At 41.3% G+C, this 24,490-nt stretch overlaps 1 protein-coding gene, 1 long non-coding RNA gene and 1 pseudogene across 2 annotated transcripts in view; 2 read left to right on the top strand and 1 right to left on the bottom strand.

Moving 5' to 3' along the window:
• The window catches only part of PITPNC1 (phosphatidylinositol transfer protein cytoplasmic 1), a gene marked incomplete in the record, with an annotated part of 179,748 nt that overhangs the window by 132,480 nt on the left and 22,778 nt on the right, over positions 1-24,490 (top strand). The window contains 1 exon segment of the mRNA XM_034790340.1: positions 13,901-13,996. Coding sequence (XP_034646231.1) covers positions 13,901-13,996 — 96 coding nt within the window.
• The window catches only part of LOC117887667, a 54,990-nt gene continuing 33,495 nt past the window's right edge, over positions 2,996-24,490 (bottom strand). Inside the window, exon 3 of the long non-coding RNA XR_004648182.1 lies at positions 2,996-3,237. This is a non-coding gene — a long non-coding RNA (uncharacterized LOC117887667). The remainder of the gene's footprint in view (positions 3,238-24,490) is intronic.
• Positions 8,500-8,615, top strand: LOC117887826 (annotated as a pseudogene).

Genomic DNA, 24,490 nt, shown 5'->3' with positions numbered 1-24,490 from the left:
AACAGCAGTATTGTTTGATAAATTAACAGCAGTATTGTTGGACAAATTAATAGTCAGATCATGCTAAAAATAGGTGGATAATAGGCAGATATTGCTCGATATTTAGCGTCAAAACAGTGGCGTGTCATCATTTAAATTTAGGAAATCTTTTCTAACTTATAGTTCTGATTCTGCAACCCTGGGAAGTGATTGAATGTACAGTGTTACATCATGCTTCTAAAAATATGCTCCTTCCTCTTTAATGTGCAACTTTGCAGTGTCTGTTGCCATATAAAGAAACGTGCAGCTGGAGTAAAATTAAGTTGTAGGTATTACCTAAAATATGAGGGTGACAAGCAAAGCTGTTTCTGGTTCTGCTCTTTTATTTTTAGTTTTTTGGTTGCTCTCTTACTTAGTAAAATGGAACCTAGTTATCGCAAACCCTGATATAGCGCAGTTCCACTAAATCCTGAAATGGAACTCTGGCTAGAGTGAACGTCTGTTCATTTCTGTTTGAAGGGAAGTTGTGCCACAAAACATGCTGACTTTAATAGAGAGCGTTCAGCTGTACTCTTAATTTAGCCTTGATAAATATTTATAAAATAGAAATATGCTAATTATGAGCACCTCTTATTATACATCATTGCAAAATGTGCCTGAATCACAGAATAGGTTCTTTTTAGGGACAACTTTATCTGTACTATATTGATAATGTTTGACAGTATTAATTGCACTGTTTACTTGTGTCCTACAGGTTTGAAATGAAACCTCTTCATTGTGAGGAGAGCCCCACCTAATGGCTCTTCTGACAAACACAGGCAAACATGCAGGGAGATTAGGCTTAAAGTCACACGGTATGGAGGACCCAAACCTTGCTGAACCATAGGTGTTGGAAGTAGGGGTGCTACCACACCCCCTGGCTTGAAGTCAAGTTTCCATCATATACAGGGTTTACGATTTGGTTCAATGACTCTCAGCACCCCCACTATACAAATAGTTCCAGCACCCCGTGCTGAACTCCTTTACAAATAGTCAGTCCCATGCGCACGAACAGGCTTCATGGAAAACAGAATTGAGCCCATTGTGACAGAGGGCTATTAACCAGACAAAATCATCTTACCACTAACTTCTAAAACTGCAACAAATAGTAGAGAGGCCATGCATGGCAAGTCCAGTACCTGGTCCTGCATACAGATGTGATGGCATTCAAAAACTAATCACTGCTCAATAGTAGTGAGGGAGTGTGGTGCACTTTAATAATGTTTGTAAAAATGATCCTTCTTCACCCAAGCACTGGATAGCAGTTTAAATCTAAACAAACTACACTTCATATGAGGGGAACTATATAGTGGGAGCTTGACAGAGAGATAAAAAGGGGGAGAGGAAGGTTATAAATACACAACTACCTTTTTGAAGTTCACACCATGGCAGACAATGATGTCGCTCATTCATATTCAATGGGCCAGATTTACAGCTGGTATAAATAGGTGCAATGTCATGGTCTTAAATGGGGCAGCCCCTACTTAAAGACATTGATGGCTATGGTGCCATGTGTCCAGGTAGATAATTATCCTGGGTGAACAGGTATTGCAACATAAACCAAATCCTGCAATCCTTACTCAGGCAAAAGTCCTATTCAAGCTCATTAACAGATTTTTTTTTATTATTTTAAAATTTGGGCTTGGGTTAACCAACCTTTTTAAAGCCAAATTACAAACCTCAGAAAACAGAGGTTTATAATGGAAATGCTGACACAGGCTGCGATTGGATGCTGTGGTATTAAATTGGAAATTAGCCAACAGTTCTGGCTTTATGCCAATCCAAGGAGATTGAAATCACAAGTTAGAGAGTGTAGGCTTTGTGCCAGATTTTTAACAGAAAAAATGAAATGCTCATATTTACAATCCTTTTTGCAAAGTTACACCACTATTTATACATAAACAAACATCTTTCCTCAACGTACCAAAATAAACCCCACTGACTTGGGTTTTGTTTCATAAAATTTTTAATTCTCCAGTTAAACACTCTCCTCCCCTCCCCCCCACTCCACCATTTTCCTTACAGGCTTACTTCTGAATTGCCTGGGGATGTTCAGGGACTTCTATAGATCGATAGACGTATTCTGGACATCTTGGTGAAACTTAGTTCTAATGAAAATAACCAGGATGTGGGAGTGGTGACCATGACTGTCAAGGTTTTAGAAAGAAAATTCACAGGCTAAAAATTAGAATACTATTTTAAAATGGTGAGGTTTTTTAATTAAACCAACTATTTAATCACCTAATGGGCACCTGAAGAAACAAAAACCTGGTGGTCTATATAGAGAGGAATAGGATTGCTTTGACTATTGATACAATCAGATATTAATATTTTGTGTGTGCTGCTGGAGTGGTAGGCTGTGATAAAGGATGCACTACAAACATGAATCAGCATACCTCCAGTTACATATTCAGACTCATTCAAGGCTTGCATATGGGTTGGCAATGCACTTCACTGGGGTATGAGAGATTCCCAGGGTCAAAACCAGCCTAGCAATCTTCATTCTCCTCATACAACCGTATAAAAGCATTTGTTGAGTGTTAACAAGCATTCATTTAGCTGGTATTCTAAAAATCTAGGTGGCCTTATTTTAGATTTATGCTTTATGGGTCCAATCTCTCATTCAGATCAATGGGAGCTCTGTTTGCATAGCAAATATATGAGTAGGACCAAGCCCAAGTGCAAAGAATCAGGATAGGTGTGTTGGTGTGGGTGGGTTTTCATTGTTTAGAAAGAGGAATATGTAGTTGTCCAAGGGTGCTCTTGCTGTAGGAGGCATAAGGATAGTAGCGATGAGTCAGTGAGGTTCTTCTTGGTGTAAGAAGTTACAAAATAGCAAGCTAGGAAATAGCTCGATATATTTGCTATTAGGAAGGGAGTTTTTACATCTAGGGCATTCATTCAATTTTAGCTCAGCTCAGGAGTGGTCAACAGCCATTAGTCTGGCTGCTTGTAAATCTATGTGAAAGGAGTTTCAGTTCACTTTCTAATGGACAGGAACCCACATCACAAAATTCACCTCACCAACCAGTGCTAATTGATGTGTTGGTGGTCTCAGGAAAGGGGTTAGGACTAAGCTGGCCATAGAAACTAAATATCCCTTAGAAGTGGTCCTTCTCCTACAGAGTTGGCAGGCAGCTGTGCTTGTTTTCTGGATGAATAGGAGACTTGAGCCTTCAGAACTCCCAGTCTGGCTCCTTCCTCAAGTACTAAATTCACCTAAAAATGTTAAAAGAAAAAAGAAAGAAAACAAAATAGCAAAATTTCAGCAAAAGATACAAAGGCACTGGAAAAGCTTCAGCAAAACACACTACCTATTCAATCCCGTTATCAAAGCACTTGCTGTTCCTATTCCAAGGAACAGAAAAAACAATAACAAATGTTGAGCCATGAAAAGGATTCTGTAACCAGAATATTTGAATAAAGAAAGAATGTTGCCATTTAGCAGTTGCTAAGGAATCACTGCCTTGTGAAGTGAAGAAAGAGTGCCAATTACAGCTAAAATCCTCCCCCCCCCCCCAAATGTTGTATTTCAGGGAGGAAAGTTCTATGGCAGGGCTGGTTGCAACAGACTGACAAATCTGCAGCTGCAGAGGAACCCTGGTTTGAGGGAAAATCTGCCCAGGCAGTCGGCTTACTTCTTTATAAACCTACGGAGATTAGGTCCCAACATCAGTGCCAGCAGCTCCGTTGTCCTCAGCACAGTTATCCAAATAGTGACCCCTTTGTAGCTTTAAAATATTGAACCTACTATACGGGGCTGGAATCCCGTCTCCATTATGGGGTCCTGGTCTTATGGATGTGAGCATCAGGACGAGGACAGTCAGGTCTAGTGATCAGAGTTGGGAGTCAGAAACCAAAGCAGGGGATCGGAGACTGAGTCAGGAGTCAAATCCCAGGTCAAAGCCGGGGGTCGGACCTCATTACGTTTTGGTAAGTGCAGCTAATTCAATAATATTCATAAGGATTCAGAAGAGGTGCGGGGAGTGGTAATTGTGGAGAACATCTTGAAAATAAATAGATGGACGCTAGCTTGCTTGTTGGTACTTTAGCACACAGCTAGAGCAAGTGAGCCTGGTGAGGGTATTTAGCACACATTGTTTTAGAATATATTTAAAAAAACAATACTTGCAGGGAGAGCAAAACCAACTGCTGCCTGAGGATGGTACAACTTGTTCCCTTCTTTTTCAATAGTAGACACTAGATACAATCTTCTGCAATTCTTAAGTGGTTTGGGCCTGTGCCCATTTTTTTGTGGCTTGGGTAGGAAGCAGAGCCAGTAATTGGCTGTAAGGAGACATGGCTGGTAATACAGTTAGAGAGAGGCCCTGATACACTCATTCTCTGGGCCTGAGGAAACATTTGCTGCACCACACTTATAACCCCACGTTTGACACTTCACAGAGCAACTTTATAACAACAATTATTATTCCTTTGAAAACAGTTACATTAAGAGAATGTTAAGGTTGAACAAGGAAGCACTCAAAAGCCAGTAACCTTAACACTGCCCACTTGTTTTATCCATCACAGCCAATGATCATCTATTATTCCTCATGTAAAACAGCATATCATACTTTTTCCTGCTGCCTTAGAAATCCTGTCATCACATCTTGTAGTAATTTGTATTTCTTTGTGTGTGCCTTAGAGTCCTCATAAGTTATTTATAACCAGTAAACCATCTTACACAACGTACTCCAGATAAAGCATAACACATAGTTGGTGGAAATTAGCTGACATATACAGGCCACCTACATTTTCAGCTGAATTAGCTTTGTAGTTAACTGTCTCATCCCTTGAAGTACACCAAAGGGAGGTGGTGCTGCTGGCTGAGAAGAAATTTCATGGCCGAGAATAAAATACATATCTTAGAAAGAGAACCTAGTTAGCACCAAAACAGCCCATCCCACATCTTATGAGATCCAGAGGCAGGAGCTTCTATGTTGCAAAACATATGAGCTGTTCAGCTCTTACATTTCTAGGTGCACAGATAATGAGGCCAGGACACCTGCAGACATTCACCATGCACCCTCACAGCATTTTTACTGCACAGTATGGTCCAATGGGTAGAGCACTAGACTAATAATCAGGAGTTCTATTCCTGGCTCTCTCACCAGCCTGCTGTGTGACCCTGGACAAGTCACTTCATTTCCCTGGGCCTCTCTTTCCTTTCCCACCCTTTGCCATGTCTGTTTAGAGGAGAAGATCTTCCAGACATGGGGCTGTCTCTTACTATGTGTATGTATGACACCCAGCACAATGGAAACTTTAAGCTCTGTTATAATACAAATAATTAATAATAAGCATAACTAAGCGAGCCATGCAGACAGATACAATGCATCCTTCCTTAGGGTATACTTTATGAGCAAGAAAACTCTGCGTAAAATGTACTGTGAATGCAAAGGGAGTCATTTTCAATGGATTATTAATTGGTCAAAAACCAGTTTTCACTGGAGTGCTCACTCACACTGATCCTCTAGGCCCAATTTCTGTTTTTTTTCCCCCAAGCCATTTTGGTACTAGAACTTGTGGTCTGCAAGATTTCTTTTCCTAATGGGGCATATGTTTATTTTTTATGCTCCTCTTATTAAAAAACTGTTGAACTGCTTTTGCTCAAACTTAAAAAAAAAAAAACAGTTCAGGCAGATATGAGGCCTGGAATATTTCAGCCTGAACGGGGGAAGTTATAAATGAATGAAAACAGGAATGGAAAGACACATGCAAATGTAGCTGTCTGGTGGAGACGGATGTGCACGCTATCATGCTTATAACATTTTCCCTTCAAAGGGCTCCAAGTTTTTCATAAACTTCAAGGACTGATTTTTCAACTCTGGCCACTAATTTTGGGTGCCTCATTTTTTGAGTGCCCAAGCTGAGATACCATGGGCCTTATTTACAGAGTGCTGTGCACTCCCACAGCTCCCATTGACGCCATCGGACATTACAGCTGCTTAGCACATCTGAAAATCAGCCCTGAGTGTTGCACATTGAGTGCCTCTGAATCTATGAAAATGCAATCTACAATAGCTAAAAGTTGTTCTATAGTGCTCCTTAGGCTTTAGTTATATAAGGTGAAATTCACTCTGTGCAGAGGTCTAAAACAAGGCCAGTGCACCACTTAAATCCCACTTAAGTCTTATTTGAGGGCTTAAATGGGACTTAAGTGCTGTGTTGGCCTTGTACAGGCCTCCCTGCAAAGGAGTAGTGTCACCCATACAACATAGTAGATCTTGGGTTCTTCCCTTTCTGAGAGAAACACTGCCTTACAGTCTGCAAAAGAATTCACCATCGGTTTATTTTTAGGGGGAAACTAGAGTAATTTCCTTGCCTTTAAAATGATCTGGCTCCTGCCCCTAATCCTTCAATAGCTTCCCAGCCAGGGAGCATATTTGCCCTTTTCCCCCTATGTTTGATCAGTTTGCATAATCACTTGCTGTAAATGAAATGGATGCTGTTTAATTCAATCTGCGGTTTCAGGGACTCTGTATGATTTCTCCCCATCCTCAGCTCCCACCCCTACGGAGTATCACACACAACTCACTGGAACTGAGCCATCCTATTGGTAATGATGACTGGCATATCACAGCTCCAAACACTTGGGCTCTAGCAAACTCCTGAGTGTCTGTGCAAGTTGAATGGGGAGGACTTGCAGGAAATTGCCTCAGGACTGAGTCTTTAAGGGATAAATCCTGTTCACTCTATGCTATATCATTGATTTGAGTGGGATTACTCAAATGAATCAGGCAAGCAGGGCTTAAACCATAACCAGGAGCTTTCTGAGTTTATTTAACTTTCAGGGCAAAGCGGAGTTTTCCAAAAGTACCATAACAGGGATGCCTATTCCTGCTTAAGCCTAGTAAAATTCTGTTCTCCAGCTTAGATTTGTAGGGGGTATTAAGGCCTTGTAAAAGAAAACTCATCAATTGGGGTTTAGCTTGCACTAAAATATGCATGTTATTAAGATGAGAGTCTGATATACCTCTGAGATTATTTGCTGATGGAGGGAATTGTCATCAGGTACTGAGGCCAACAACATGATTGCTTCCTTGGTGGTAGAGGATCTGCTTGAAATGAAATGTAGGGAAATATTTAATCCCTCAGTTTGCCAATTATCACCATTCTGTCATAGCCCAGGCGATTACCATTATCTCTAGTTTATTTCCTAGCACGCGGCCTGATAATAAGATTCAATTACTTTATTTATAGTTAAACAGCAATTTTAAGGAAAGTCTACCTAAAAGCTTGAGGACCTGAAGAGTTAACTAAAATCACAGTTGCAAAGGGAGAGGTTGTCTCCTGAGTTCCTAAGAGGCACAGCACAGTGGGAGAGGGGCTAAAATGCTTTTAAGCCACCTTTGTACCCTCCTGATCCTGAGTTGTTCTGGGGGCCTCAATTACAGCAGCTTGTCTCCAGCTGCCTGTGGGCCATAGCGCTGTTCAGAATCTCCACAATGCTGCATGCTGCAGCTCCGCACCCAAACCCCCAAATCGTCAAAAGCCCTGCCCTTGGCATGTCTCCTGTGTCAGGGCTTGCGAGGGGGCTCCCCAGAAGAGGACCTGTCTGGATTCTGCCATTCCTGTGCTGGGGGAATCCTCCCGTGGCCAGATCATGGCTTATTGAGCCCCTGTACACGGCTCTGTACACGGTACATAAAGGGGCCAGCTTGGAGATGAGGATTGTGCCCATAATCTTTTTTTATTTTTCCATTAATACAATGTTATTAGGGAGAATTAAATGCCTAGTGGTTAGGAAATGCAATCTTGTCCCCCTTGTGCATAGGTTGTATTTTTTATTACTGCGTATGGAGTTGGAGCTAGGATAAGCTTTGCTTATGAAGTAGTAGTAGACACAGGAACATTCAGTTCCTGATTCAATTACACAGACTCAGTGCTGTTCACGGAAGGCCTGATTCTCACTTACACTAGGGCTCTTTTACGCTACACTGGCAGTGTGAAGGGGCCTTAAAATGGGCATACAGATATCCCACTATAAAGGGGTGTACGTGTTCCTGAGAACCAAGCCCAGAATCAAATATCTTATCTGAGCACTGAGGTCTTTCTTCAGTATATCACTCTTTAGCTAAATGCCAGAATTTTTTCTGCATGAAAGCTGGTATATGGCTCGTTATGCTGTGCTATCAAATTGTGATTTCTAAAGCGAAGTCTCAAGGACTGCATGAGTGTTGTCCTGCTCTGCAAAATATGCTCTATTTAGTAATATCAAGTTTAACTCAGTTTTTCAAAAGAATCTATAAGCCCCACAAAGTGTAGTATCTATTTAGATACAAATTCCTACAACGGTAGTACCGATTTAGATCGACATGCATGCTAGAAATAAACTTTCATCAGTCAAGGCTGCTAAATAAAGTTCAGCATAAATACTGTACAGCCCCTTTCATCCAGAGATCTCAAAGCATTTTACAAAGGGAGGTAAGTGTTGGTAGCCCCATTTTATACGTGGGGAAAGAACTGTAACACTTCAATGTGCTGCACTTCAGCAGCACATATACTAAAATTGGAACAATACAGAGACGATTAGCATGGCCCCTGCACAAGGATACACGCAAATTTGTAAAAAAAATAGACAGCACACAACACTTGAGAGACCACTACCTCACATTAAAATGACAGAGGAACTGTAGTAACTCAGGATTTGGGATTCTTTATCTATTTTTCTCTTGTTTTCAAGTGGCACGTCATTGAACTTAGCTATATAATAATGCAGAATGCAGGGATAAGTCTCTTTGACACGTTAACTGTGTGTCTAAAGTGAGAAAGGATTTTCTCAAGCCATTTCTGTCATAGTCTGTTCTACTCTGTGCAGATGCCATCTTGTGGCATTCAAGTATTGGCAATCCAGGACTCAGACAGGATTACTTTTTCAAACAAACAAACAAACAAACAAACAAACAAACAAACAAACAAGTACTGCTTTTAACTCTAGAACTTGACACAAATAAAGATATTTATAGGAAAAGAAACTGAATGATGCAGAATAGAAACAAACTGGTTAAATTGTAAATCAGGGGTATGTTAATTGTCACTTTGTCCATAACAATAAAATAATTTTAGTATTGGGGAGGGAAAGAAAAAATAATTTGTAGATTTGTTCACAATCTGAACCTCATTGCTTAATTTAGGAGGAGAGAATTTCTACCTTTGAGACAAGCTTTTAATGTAGGCAACAATTCAGTATCTATAGATTTCCAGGCACATCTGAGAGTTTATGCAGCAGCATGACACATTTTCTGGGAGGCTACTTCAGCAAATTTCTTACTAGGTCAAAGATGGACTAATAATTGGATTGGACATTGACTCTGATTTGAGGCATGCAGATCAACAGTTACAAATTAAACAATCTGTTCTGCTCTGGTTCATTTTCTTATTTATGTTATAATTTTGTAATATATAGTTAAGGCCTGATCCCACTTCCATTGAAATAAGTGGTCAAACTCCCATTGACTCAAAAAAAGCAGGAGTATAGGCCCTCTATCTGTTGGTTACGGACTGATCTACACAGAGACTTGCATGAAAATAACTGGATCATTTTTAATTTGCATGCTTTGTTATTTTGATGCAAGTCTGTGTGGACACTCTTATTTCAGAATAAACTTCATTGAAATAGGACACTTTTATTTTGAAATAAGAGTGCCCACACAAATTTTCACTGAAAAAACATTAGGGGTAAATTGAGACCAATCTAGTCATTTCACAGACTCACAGACTTTAAAGCCAGAAGGGATCATGATCATCAATCTGACCTCCTGCACACTGCAGGCCACAGAACCTCATCCACCCACTGCTGTAGTAGACCCATAACCACTGGCTGAGTTACTGATTTAAAGACCCATGCTCCATGTTGCAAAGGCAGGCGAAAAAAACCCGGTGTCTCTGCCAATCTGACCTGGGGAGAAATTCCTTCCCAACCTCAAATATGGTGATCAGTTAGACTCTGAACATATAGGCAAGACCCACAGCCAAACACTTAGGAAAGAATTCTCTGTAGTAACTTGGAAGACCTCCTCATCTAGTGTCCCATCTCTGGCCTCTGGAGATATTTGCTAATAGCAGTTGCAGATGGGTCATATGCCTTTGTAGACCACCTCATTATACCATCCCCTCCATAAATGTATCAAGCTCAGTCTTAAAACAAGTTAATTTTTTTGCCCCTACTACTCCCTTTGGAAGGCTGTCCCAGAACTTCACTCCTCCTATGGTTAAAAACCTTCATCTAACTTCACTCCTAAACTTATTGATGGCCCTTAACTTAAATAGCTTCTCTCCCTCCGTTGTGTTTATCCCTCTGATGTATTTATAGAGAGCAATCTTATTGGTGCAACTTTGTGTTGTAGACAGGCCCAGAGATATGGTACTCAGAACATGAGAACAACTATATTTTCTACCATATTACCTTACCTGTAATTGATTTAGGAGCGTCCTGCTTTTCTGGAAGCAAATCTATTTTGGAGATATTATCCTTTTCATTTACTTGCACAATTAGTTGCAAACGGTGTGAACCTAATGTATTGAAAATGAACAAGACTTGGAGCTCCTCCCTTGCCCAAACCCAGACAATGGATGGGACTGAATAGTCGCCAAAGGAAACATATCCATTTTAGAACCTTGCTTCTTTTTGAAAATACTGAGTTCAGCTTTCCTCACTGGCCACTTGATTGCTTTAATCTCTAAGGGTTTGTCTTCATTACAGAGTTCACCTGGGCTTCTACTTGACTGTTGTCCTTAATCTAGCTCCCATTCACACACAAATCCTCCTGGCCTGTGCAGGGTGGTGCTTTACGCCCAGTTTAGCTGACCCCCCTTGGGTGGGCTGAGCACTGCTTACACTCATGCTGGTAAACCACCCACTTTGCAGTAGGATGCAAGCTAAACCACTCAAATGATGATAGTCCTCCAATACCTTCCCACAATTCCTCGTGTGTGCCCAGAAGGCCAGACAAGTACCCTCACAATTCACTAAGAAAGAATCATAGATCGGCTCTGTTTAAAGCAGCACAAAGAACCATGGGACGTGACCCCAGAAGTCCTACTTCCTCACCTGAGTGAGTGCAGAACCAGTGTGGATGCAATCAAGTGGGCACACTTGAGTATGGCTTTGTAGTTTAGCTGCTCACACCCAAATTGGGAGAATCCACGTGCTCAGACCCAAGTGTCAATTATTCAGGTTAACTCTGCAGTGAACACATACCCTAAGTGTTCACAGTCAGATGGCGGAAACTGACAGTCACTATCACCTGGGCTAGATTTGAGCCAGGAACCTGGGAGAGAAAAGGTAGTGGAGCTCGCATGACATAGTAGAAAGAAAAGAAATGGGGGTAAATTGAAAAGCATTTGTTTTTGTCTCAGTGCCCTGGGTGATCTTTCTTTGGGCATCAGAAGCTTCTTTTAACGTTGTCCCAGGGCTTTTTTTTTTTTGGGGGGGGGGGGCATTTTTATTTGTTCTAAACAAACGACTTTATCTTGATACAAAATAGCCCAATTAAAATCTACTGTCTGTTCTTCTGTTATTTTGGGGGTGATTTAATCTGACTGGGAAACTTCTCTTGAGCAGTTTTCATCCCTCTTGGAAAATGGAAGCGCACAGATGTTTGTATTTTGCAGTAAAGTGTGCGCTCTCGCTCTCTCTCAAAATGACCCTTCAGATTTAATAATATTTAACATTCAGCCTTTCCACAATTTCTCCTTTATTATGAAGGACACAAAGCATTCTTGTCATTCACTCTCAGCACACTTGCAAATATAGCTGCACAGATTGGGAGCCTTACGTTTCTTTTTGTGGGCTTTAATCTCTTTTTTTAAAACTTTTTAATTTCTCCAGATTCTTAATTTTGATTGCAAAAGCAATCAAACCATCCCCCCTGTGGGCTTTAAGAATATCCCGGAGTATTTGGCTAGAAGAGGCAATAAGAGAATTAGACCTAAAAAAGAAATCAATCTTGTGCTCTAATGACTTCTTATTTTCCACTGCTGATAAAACTAGGGGATTAAATCTCCATCTGCAAATCTTGTGAGGACAGTCTAAGAAAAGAACATGGACCAATGATTAGATGACGACTTGGGCTAGTAATGGGGAGCCGGGACATCATGCAGTCGACTTTTGGAGTTAAGGAAATGGTCTGTGTACTAGTGCCAAATTGGGGTGAGGAGGAGGAGTAATGGAGATGGAGAGGGATGGGAAATAATCTCTTCCTCCTAAATTAACCCTTTGAGGATGATACATTTTTATGTGCATTTCTAACCATTCACTTGGCTGACAAACTAGCAAAGGCTAGTGATTTAATTGAACAGCCTCCAGGCGTCTGTCCACCTGACCTCTTTCAAACTTTGTTAAAGGGAGAAAACAATTAAAACGGGTGTAATTTATAGGTTCTGCTAGAAGATTGAGCCTGCAGCATCTCAAGTACACAGCTGAATGGACAATGTCAGATTAAAAACATATTTTTAAGAAAGTGTCTTACCCGTGTTACTAATAGCACCCTGTTAAGAATTTACAAACTAGCCTAGCGCAACCTCCTCCCATATATTTGCCCATTTCCAGTCTCTCTTTCATTATGAATGCTGTATATTGAATAGTTATGTTTCTTGCAGAAAAACCAAACTGGCAGTCTGGCTACTGAGTAGCGCTGGCATTTTGTATCCTTATATCAAATGAATTGTCCCACTGGGCTGAAATGAAATGGAATTAACTTTTTTGTATGTTCATTAAATTTATTTTTCAAGCAAGGGATATATATATTGCCTGAAAACGCTAGCCGTAGAGCATGGTACTACTCAGGTAAAACACACTCTTGGCCAGTTCTTGTCCTTGACTGTGCATGCATGGCTCTCCTGACTTTAGGACCGCCTTAACCTGGCCACCATTTTTGTTGCAGACACAGCATACGTCATTGAGATGCCCATGTAATTGATTTGTGGGCACAGTCAGGGAGTTAGGCATAGAAATTGCCTAAATTGTACATGCAAATAATTGTGGTTCCAAAAGTGCACCCCCAGTATGTAGGTGCAGAAATGGAGCCTGGCCTTTCAAAACCTGATCCTAAAGGATTTAAATCCATAGGAGCTTCATGCACACACCTGAGAGCAGAACTTTATCTTGTGATTTTACGGTTTCCTCAACCTTTTTAATCTGTAGGATTCAACCAGAATCCTGAGTCTCAGTATAACAGCAGAGTCGAAGCTTTGTCTCATTTCATACACATGCACAGATACATTTCATCATTGTCCTGAAAGTAGAATAACTCTTCTAATAACTCTTCTAGAAAGAACAAAAGAAATTTGAGTCTGGAAACTCAGCTTTTCCCTTGATGGTGATATCTGGCCCAACAATTAGAGAAGGCAACGTAAATAATAATCCTTTGACTAAATATCTGCTTTACCCAGTAGTCACTAGGGGCTGGAGCCTACAAAGGTGTGCACAGTGACATGGAAAGGAGTGGATGGAGCAGAGAAGCAGCAAGGGGCACTGAGCAGGGTGTACTGTTAAGTACAGTCCAATGCCTCCTGGCTTGAAGCAGGAGTGATTAAATAGCCCAAAACAATGGCTGCTGTGCACTCCTCTTAAGCAGGAGTTGGATCCTGCTTAGGAATGTATTGCGTGTTGTTTGCCTCCTTGGTCACACCCACTTTCTCCCCTGGGCCTCATTGCGTGCTCTGGCACGTGTACAGGGCCTCTGGATTCTGCGGCTGGCTTGGCATTATGGGAACATGGAGTGCTGCTGCAAGCGTTCCAAGCATGAGGTCAGATTCCTCTGCTGTGTGCGCTCCGCTGTTCTACAAGCCATTGGCTCAGCCCCTTACAATGCCTAGTAACCGGTATTGCAGCTGGAACTGTCCCGTTGTAAAGTTAAAGTTTCTTTAAATCTTGCAGATTTTTGACAACGAAGCCAAAGATCTTGAGCGGGAAGTCTGCTTTATCGATATTGCCTGTGACGAAATCCCTGAGCGCTATTACAAAGAATCGGAGGTAAGAGTATAAAACAGTGAAGAAGGAATGTAGCCTAGAGTTCATTTGTCACTGGTAGGGGTTTTTTCCACATATTTGACCCCTGTTGCAGAACCCAGATGCTGCTCACTAGGCACTTCAGAGACTCCTCCACTGCAGTGCTAAAATGTTGTCCAGATTTCTCTTTGTACTTTCAAAAATATGTTCTTTTTCTTCAAAAGCATCAGAGAAGGCTTTTAAACAATACATGGATTGCTCTGAAGTCTGCTTACAGGGAACAGATACACTTCAGGTTGATCTTTGTTTGACATGACATCCATATGCAAAATCTGTGGATCTCTTTTAAGATCTTAAGATGTTCATATAAATTATAAAGGGTCCTTGATGGGGCTCTTTCATGTATATGGAAGAACAGGGATAGGAAAGGGTTCTTAGGACTCAAACTAGTTTTGTATTTTCAAATAAAATTGTACTGGTCATTAGTCTAAAAATGTGGGCTAGAGCTATAGATTACAGAGGGATCTGGAAGTGACCCCTATATTTAGGTTGCCTAACAATTTCCATTATAAAAGATACTTGCATTCTTTTCTTTGAGAAGTTCTTAAATCTCCACTGTTTACAACAGGCCTTTGATATTTAACAGGGGAAATGTTCTCAGGGTGGAGAAGTGCCTCGTCTTTGTTCTGTGAAATTCTATTTGACTTGTGTTGTTATAAACTGTTCAGAATCACAATTTTCTTTCTCTTGCTTGCATTCCTCAGAAAGCGTTGGCAGCCTGCCTAAATAATAACTAACACCAACCTTCTAGGGCCAGGCTGCTGCAGCACCTGCTTTATTATGAACACCTGGGAGCAGTGTTAGGGGTGAGGGAAAAAAGCTGAGCTGGGCTCCTCTCCACTCCTGTGTCCAGCATATGACCCCAGTGGACCAGGTCCCCCTCTAGAGGCACTACATTGGGCAGGAACTCCTACCCCCCACCTACCAGGAGCAGCTTCCCCTCCATCCACCCCATAAATCTCCCCTAGACCCATCACCTGGTCCCACCAGGGGGCACCTCATGGGGCAGGAAGTTCCCCAATTCCCACTGTGGGGGAGGGAGAGAGAGAAAGAGAGAGATTCATAGGCCAAGCTCATCATCCCCTTGGCCATCCCCTAGATCCAGTACTTTGGCCCACTGGTCCACCCACAGCTGCTGCTGCTGCTAGCTAGTGTAGTTAGTCCTGTAGTCAGGTGGCAGCAGTGTGTGCTGTGGTACTGAAGGTTCAGGGTGCTGCTGATTCATAGATGTTATAGTCAGACGTGGCCATTATGATCATCTAGTCTGACCTCCTGCATAACACAGATCATAGAATTTTGCCAAGTGATTCCTTTGTCAAGCTCATGACTTTTGCTTAAGACGCATGCTGAGAAGAGGGTGACCAGACAGCAAATGTGAAAAATCGGGACAGGGGGTGGGGGATAACAGGAGCCTACATAAGAAAAAGACCCAAAAATCAGGACTGTCCCTATAAAATCGGGACATCTGGTCACCCTAGCTGAGAAGTTGTTACAATGCACATAATATAATTACATATAAAATAACTATGCTAAAAGAATATTGTTAATGTTGCAAAGTCAAGCTTTGAAAGTTGGAAAATGCCAGGTTTACAGTTGCCTGGACAACTTTAATTCTGCCCTCTTGTGCACTGCATATGCATTATAGCAGAGTCTTTAATTATATGATAACATACTATTTTTTCCATAGGATCCCTGCTTTGTTTGGAGCACAAGTTCAAAGCACAAAGGGGCTGAATTAAGCTTGCATGAGCAACAATAAATCTGGCATTTCCTAACATTCAAATGCTCAACGTTATAACCTAAATGCTGTTCTTTCAACAAAGTTTTTTCTATGTAATATATAGGGTGAGATTTTCAAAGAAGCCATGGGGATGTAGGCACCCAAAACTCATTGAAGTTCAATGAAGACTGAGCACCTAACTCTCTTAAGCTTCTTTGAAAATTTCAGCCATGTGTTTCAATAATCTAAAGTGTGCCTGAACGGGTCCCTCCTTTAGGTGGATGCAATTTACAGCTGCAGAATTAGCACCCACCCTTCAGTGGCAAGTGTGAGCACGTTAACCTCACACTACCCAACTGCAGGCTCAAAACATGTAGCTAGAGGGAGAACTATTCCGATTCATGCCTGCTGTTCATTCTGGAGGCACAATTTGCTTCTGCAGAAAGGGAGGCTGGACCCAATAATATCCTCATAGCAGGGGCGGAGCACACTGGCTGTTTAACAGTGCACAACAAGACTGCACAACCATTTTTAGGATAGAAAATGAAGAACTGACTGGGGAAATATTTGTATAAGATAGGAAATCTGTATTTCATACTGTGAAAGCCATATGTTACGATCTCCTATTTATACTTCCTATTGAAATTTTTATAATACATTACTCATCATAATAAAGGAGGTGAAAGACTGTATTTCTAACAGAGTGAAAAATAAGTATATTGTAGAGTAAAAGCCATCTGTTGTGTACTGAAATCCATGCTATATGTCACCTTGTGAAATGACTCACCAGCCTCACATTATCTTAACTCTATCCCATGGTCTTCCAGTACCATTTAGGAATAACAGCTGCAGAGAACAGACATGCAGTTAAACTGGCCAGTATTTGGCTGTGTTTTATGGAAATCAAGTTATATTTTTTCATCTCAATATGCATTTCAGGATACTATAAACATAAAGATAACAAATAGCTTTTAAGCTTTTCTTATGGTTCCTTAATACCCAACTATTAAATTTCATTTTGATAAGATTTATTTTACAACGCAGAAAAACAACTTCATGTTAACTCAGTGAAGAGTTTCAAAGACCATGTGTTATATTTCAAGGACAAATCTATGACTCTGATTCCAAGCATATTGAGATTTTTTTGCATGGTTGTTAAACAACAAAAATAGCCCAACAACTGTTATGTTTCTCTCAGTGCTTGAACATAATTTATGCAGAGACCATAGAAGTTTCTTCAACAATTAATAAAACACCGAGAGCTAAGATGCCCATCATTCCAATTTAAGGGAAAAGTAAATATTTGGGGGGAAGGTGTCCTGGACTCATTTAAAAAAAAATACAGTGTGCATTTGGTAGTTGGTAATGAATTTGTAATAACTGATCCAGTACACTCAAAGGTTTCCAAGCTTTGTTTTCACATTCCCGTATGAAGAATATGGACCAAATTCTCAGTTACACTAAGGCTCTTTAGTCTACTCTGGCAGTGTGAAGGGGTCTTAAAGAAGGTGTATATATAATTTCTGCCCATTTTAAGGCTCCATTAGCATAAAGGGACCATAGTGTAAATGAGAATCTGGTCCTATGTATTTTTCATAGTACAATTAACAGTGTTTCTACTAAAAACAGATTGATGTAAAATTTTCAGGATGGTTCAAAGGGATTTTTCTACACAATTTACAACCCACAGACCAGATTCTCCTTTCACTTGATGCAGCATTGAATCTTCTTGTAATATGTCAGTGTTTATTAAACTATTTGTATAGTGTGATAGACCCAGACCAGTGGGGTACAGGAGTCTAGTAGAGGGCAAATATACTGGTCACTGGATGAGTAGTTTTCTGTTCCCTGAGTGACCAGAGCAGGGGCTGCACTAGAGTAATCAGGAACCTGCTAGAACCAGTTAAGGCAGGCAGGCTAATTAGGACACCTGGAGCCAATTAAGAAGAAGCTGCTAGAATCAATTAAGGCAGGCTAATCAGGGCACCTAGGTTTTAAAAGGAGCTCACTTCAGTTTGTGGTGTGAGTGTAAGGAGCTGAGACTGAAGGGTGTGCTGCTGGAGGACTGAGGAGCACAAGCCTTATAAGACACCAGGAGGAAGGTCCTGTGGTAAGAATAAGGAAGGTGTTTGGAGGAGGCCATGGGGAAGTAGCCCAGGGAGTTGTAGCTTTACAGGAGGCACTATAGACAGCTGCAGTCCACAGGGTCCTGGGCTGGAACCTGGAGTAGAGGACGGGCCTGGGTTCCCCCCAAATCTCCCAATTGACCTGGACTCTGGGTTCTTCCAGAGGGGAAGGTCTCTGGGCTGTTCCCCAACCCACATGGTGAATCTCTGAGGCAAGAAAATCTGCCAATAAGCGCAGGACCCACCAAGATAGAGGAGGAACTTTATCACAATAGGTGGATCATTATTCCTGTGCTAGTGTGATCAGAGAAAATTGCACTAACAGCATACTTTTTCTTATTAGGCTAATATTTGTGACTCAGACTGTTTGTTTATTTTTAGCTCTGAGACATTCAGTTTTCCTTTCTCCCCCTCCTCCCATCTTTGTAAATTGACTGTATCAATATCATAAATATTTCAGGGGCCTCTGCATGAAAAGCCACTTTCTGCAATTTGATTGTGACCTTTCTTTGAGCTTCTGTTTATGAATCAACCCATGGATTATGGACCAAATCTTTTCCTGGTGTAAATGAACACAGCTGCACTAACTTTAGCAAAGTTCAGAAAAGATGGACCTATTTGTGTTACACATAAAGATTATATTATTAATATTAATATCAATATTGCAGTAGTACCTAGAGGCCCCAGTGAGAAATCAGGAGTCCTGTTGTGCTAGGGGCTGTACAAACAAAACAGACATTTCCTGCTCCACAGAGCCCGCAGTCTAAAAGAGGTATTTTATTCTAATGTACTTGTATGGATGCATCAGTCAAGTTAAAGAAGTTGTATTTTCCCTTCCATTACACATCACATGGCAGTGATTTTCACATAAACAATAGAGTCAAAGCTACAGAAGACAGGTCTTTCATGCACATAATCTCCAATTGGAATCATGCAGCGCACTTTGACGTCTGCTGTAACTAAACAGGGGAGATGTATTTTGTGAAAACGGGATTGAAGTGGGGGAGGGGAAGTGTAATTCATGTAACCGATATCTGCTCCCCTCCGCTTCCAAAGCAACAAACAAGATACAAATTGAAGAGTCAAAGATATAGTTACCCAGGGGCCACATGTGCTGAAGAGCTGTTATCATTTCAGCCAGGAGCATGTCTACCAATGATTGTTCAGGATAATCTTGAGTGATCTCTTGGCCAGAGCCATCTAAATGATCCTAATCCATTTAAGAGTGACGGTCTCATCCTTCAATGTTTGCAAAAAAGCACTACCGAATCACCAAAGGATTTTATTAATGATGGCAAGCACAAACCTAGGCAGATCCTCAGCAGGTGTAAATTGACTTCAAAGAGGTACAGTGATTGGCACTAGCTGAGGATCGGGCCCTTTCAAAAAGATTTATTTTTATTGCTGTGAAGCACCCATGTATTTTGAGGATAGGTGCAAAAAGAATTTTATAAATAAATAAAATGGCCAAGGTATTAATGGATTCTGTATATTAGCTAACCATTGGATCAACCAAACCCCACAATCTTCACTTCCTGCCTTTTCTGCACTCATTTACTGAGCATTGTAAATGTCCTGGCATCTGAAAAAGGTCTATCTAAACCTACATGAGCCTGCATAATCGCAAGGGCTGGACATGGTCACAGTTCTGTGTATGCAAACATGCTAGGAAAACCACTAAACTTTGCAATGAGAACTTGGGTGATCTCATAGAGCAAGCATAAGAAAATGGGTTGATATCATTCCATATATAACTCTTAATGAGAATCAAAGGGCGAAATTCAGACTGGGTGCAAGTAAGTGCAACTCTGTCTGAATTTGGCCCATACATTGGTTCAGGAACTAATTCAGTTTGGACTGGGGGTCCGTCTAGCTGTTACACTCAGGTCTCTTTACTTGCACCTCAGTGTCTTCCCTGGAGTTCTTCCTATCTACAATTATTGGTGATGACACTCTGTGCATTTCTCATCATCAAGCCTTTTGTTGCCACCTTCCTGAGTGACTATGACTCACATTTCAGGGGCTCGATTTAGAGCAGGGGTTCCCAAACTTGGTTTGCAGCTTGTTCAAGGTAAGCCCGTGGCTTTGAGAGGCTTTGTTTACCTGAGCAGCCACAGGTACGGCCACTTGCAGCCAATGGGAGCTGTGGGAAGCTGAGCTACTGCTCAAGAATGAGCGCCTCAAGTGAGACATTCACATAAAACATTTATTGTAGCTATGAACTATTCTGCAAAGTGTTCCTTACCACCATATTTAAGTTCTCAGATTAACGATGTTTCATTTCGTGTTTATAGCAAAGTGGCTGAAGTTGGGGGACAGGGAGTAAGCTTTTTAAATTACCTCCAGATAGAAAGATTTCATGCAGCTGCCACAGTTCTCAATTTGTTTAGTATAAGACAGCTGTGTTTTAATGGGCCCAACTTGCCAGTGTTGGGGTGCTTTTAGAATAACTAAACCCGCATTATACCTCAGGCACAGAGAACGATGACATTTGAAATAATACAGCTGCTTCTGCTCCCATAGTAAAGTGTTGAATTGTCAGTATAATAATTCAGCTTGGGTTAAGCAGAACCAAGTGAAAATCTCCCTGTAGTTACTAACACCAGTTGAGTAGCTTGTAGAATGCCTGGCTAGATTACCATGTGTCCTCCATGTATGCCACAGCTATGTTGTTTTCTGTTGTGACTGCTGGATCTGAGTTTAGGTCCATTCCCATTTTTATCAATCATTTTTGTCATCTCAGCTTTTTAAAGTGTCAGAGTAGAAGAAAGAAAACAAAATTTTCTCTCTATAATGAAAACTGTTCAGTTAAGAGTTTCTAATACAGAGAAGTTTCATGAAGCATATCAAAGCCTGTGCTCAGTGCTAGAGCAACAAGGGGCCAAATGTCTTTGTTCTGTTCCCAGTTACATCTATCTCCAGAGCAATTGCGTTAACTCCAATGGAATCACTCCAGATTTACTATGAAGTATCTTGGAGCAGATGTTGGTCTAATGCCCTTGAATCCCTTTTCACTTTGCGTATCAATCACTGTGCTTGTCTACTGGAATAAGTATATTGCAATAGTTATTCTGGAATAGACCCCTGTGGATAATCTATTCCTGAATAAAAGTGACTTTACTTTGTGAGTGGAGTAATTATTCCAGAATAGAGTAATAATTCTGGAATAAAGTCACTTTTATTCCGGAATCGTGTCTACACAGGTGTTATTCTGGAGTAGCTAAACTATGCCAGAATAGCTAGTTATTCCTGTCAATTTCCACTGTGTAGATAAGATCATATATACTAGAGATGGTCTGTAGGCTACAACTTCTGTGCCACAGAACCATGTGTTGTTTAATACACTTTAAAAAAAAAAAAAACATGTCTTTGCTTTATAGCAGAATTGTCTTGACATTTGGGGTAAAGCAGTATTTATCTAGCAGCCTCAGGGAAATTATTTTTATAAACTTCAAATAAAAAATGAAATACAAAATTTACAATTAAAATACACTAGTAGGAGTTTGCATTGACATAGCCTTCTGGAGCACTGTACATACAGTCTGAAATCCAAAGCCTACCCCTCACAGCTGTTGATGAAATGCCAGGTCACATCGTTCAAAATACAATCACAAAGAATTAGTTCTGAAATGCTAGATCAAACAAATTGATCTTTAGTTTAGAACTAAAAAAATTTTACTTCATGTCAAATATCTGTTGATAGAATGTTCCCTGGTAGGAGTTTAAGAAAAAGAATCCGGGCACCAGAAAGAATCTTTGTCTTGAGGCATCCAAAAAGCCACCTGTAGGAGGATAAAAAGGTGCAGTGTTAGCCCACTTCCCTTTCACTTCTGGAGACTAAGGGCTTGTATTCGCTTACATTTTATAGTGCTCTAACTTGCTGGCTATGGGTGTGAAAAATCACCCCCCTGAGCTCAGCAAGTCTGAGCGCTTTAAAGCGCTAGTATAAACAGGCTCGGAACGCTGGGAGCCATGCTCCCAGCGCTCGGAGCCAATCCACTCGTGGAGGTGGATTACCAGGAGCGCTGGGAGAGCAATTAATGTTCAAGAGAGCCCCAAGAGTAAACTAGGAGGAGTGTTTCTAGTACAGAGCTGACAAAGCCATATAGGCCCAGCACTGGCTGCTGCAGGTCAGGATTGGTGCATTGGCAAGGGCCAGGGATAATCTTGAACATAAAGACTTGTAGGTAAATAGCAAAACCTAAACTTGATCTGATGTCTTCCTGACAGCCAGTGCAAGAATTTCGTTTCAGAGAAGTGTTTTATTTAGATTTAACTGAATTAACCTGTAATCCCTCCCCTGAGCTGTTGCTGATAAGTCACTTTACTCTTGCCATGGGAACTAAAGGTTAAGAATGTAAGAGAACAGACAACATTTTAAGGCCTGCTCTATTACACCAGTGCTACTCAACTGTCTTCAATGGGATTGGAATGGTGGCCTTAAAATATTGTCTGCCCTTCATATTCCTAACCCTACCATTTAATGTCTTAAGATCAGAATGTAACCGTGTGTGTTTTATTGGGTTGATCTGGCCATGACAACTTTGCGAGTTAATGATGAGTGAAAGCTTTGTAACAATACGTCTTTTGAGGTGAACTCCCACAGAAATCTGGGATTTACTTTTTACGAATAGCAAAGTATTCTTTAGTCCAAAAATTGCACAGTGTACACTTCAGCACAGCAAAGCCTTTGTATGACCCTTGTTCCCTTAAACACTGAAGTCATCTAATCATTTAACCTTAGGTCAAACATAGCATTCAGAATTCAGTGCCTCAGTGTGGTCCTTTCTAGAACATTCATCAACCAAAGTATATGGATGGTTTAGAAAATCCTTCCCCACCTCTCTCAGTGCTTGTCAGATATAATTTATGAGGCATGCTCAACTGATAAAGTCATTTTGCTAGGGAAAGGCACAAATTGCTCTGTGTTTGCAGTACATTGTATTGCCAAGTACAAAGTGCTCTAAAAACAGCACTTTAGGTATCAAGCGCTAACAAAGCAAAAATATTGCTGCGTCTGTGCTTGATTTACACTAGGATACAAAATACATGGATCCAAGAGTGTAATGATTGTCCCCCTTTCAAGGAGTATTTTAAATCCATTTCTAATTACATTTGGAAAAGAGATTCTCTGTAGTGCCCTAAGAAATATTCAGATGAATTCCTGATTTTTCGGAGTGAGATGAGCACTTATTTTGGAAAACAGAAAGGTAAGTTAGGGGTTCTCAGAACAAATATTTTGGTGGCCTCGGAGTGCGGTCACCAGCTCCTGCTGGTGGCTGCTCTTACACTTTTTCCTAAAATACTTAACTAGCTTTAGGAAAAGCAAATAAATATGCAAATACACACATCCAAATCATTGTAATTTATTTATTGCTACTAGCAAGTCTGTTGTGAAACGTGATATTAATAAACAGACAGGTATCACGTTTCACAAGAGACTTGCTCAGCCCAGGCAAGCCTGGGGACAAATTAAGCCCTGGATGGGGGTTTGGGGGAGGCAGTGGGGACCAGGGGCAATGGGTGGGATGCGGGGTCAGGGGAGGCAGCAGGGGGCTGGAGCCCCATGCCGGGGGACAGGGCCCGGGGATGGAGCCCGAAGCCGTGTGGCTGGAGCCTGCCACCACACAGCCAGAGCCCAGGGCTGGAGCCCAAAGCCCCACAGACAGAGCCTGCCGCCTCACCACCCCAGGGCTGAAGCCCAAAGCCTGAACCCCACTGCACCTGGGAAGGTGGGGAACTCATTGGCTGCCTACTCCTACAGCAGTGTGAACCAGGTATCTCCAGATGGGGGCAGTACCCAACTCCTGCTGGCGGCCCCAGCAACCAAGACCAAGGCGGTGCAACCAGGAGCAACAGGGAGGGGGAGGGGCTGTTACTTTGTCCCACCCTCCAATCAGAGCCCAGGAGGCTGCAAGAAAAGTCCTTAGTGGCTGCATGTGAGAAACGCGAATATTGAGAATACTTAGTGTAAAAGCACCTGAAGCCCAGGTGCAAAAGATCTGTAGTTCATCACAACATTCCCTGCATTTAGTCACCGGGGGTATAGTTTTCAAAAGCACCCAGTTTCTAAAGTGCCTTGGTCACTTAGGAGCCTCAGTCCTTCTGAAAATCAATGGGACTTTTCAAAATCAATTTTGGTGCTTTTGAAAATGGGATTTAGGCTCCTAGGTCACTTAAGCACTTTTGAAACTATTACCTGTTGTCTATGTTTTAGGATGGTGCATTATGAAAATGTCCTACCGGCAGGAATGATTGCCTGAAGAACTGAAAAGAATTCTGTTGATTTGTATCTGCTTAATTTAATATTGATTAAAAACTTCACATTCCAATAGCAGACATTTTCCTGGTCAACTATTATCTTTTGTAAGCCAAACTGACAGTGTAAGCAACCTGGTAGAATATACTTTGCTCAGCTAGCTCTCTGGATAGCCTGGGTAATGAACACTAGTAAGGTTGCTATTAATATTATTAGACCAAGGAGCCAGGGCCCCCTCTTGACCAGAGTGGGGTAGCGTAACGGCAGAGCCCCTTCCCACCTGGCATGACAGAGGGGTGTTTGGGCCAAATTTGAGTGAATGACGTTGCAACCTAGCACTCAGGACAACAATG

Source organism: Trachemys scripta, chromosome 14 (assembly GCF_013100865.1).
Source record: "Trachemys scripta elegans isolate TJP31775 chromosome 14, CAS_Tse_1.0, whole genome shotgun sequence".
Classification (NCBI taxonomy): Eukaryota; Metazoa; Chordata; order Testudines; family Emydidae; genus Trachemys; species Trachemys scripta.
The sequence above is the reverse complement of the archived record's forward strand: the minus strand, read 5'-3'. Positions and strand labels throughout refer to the sequence as shown.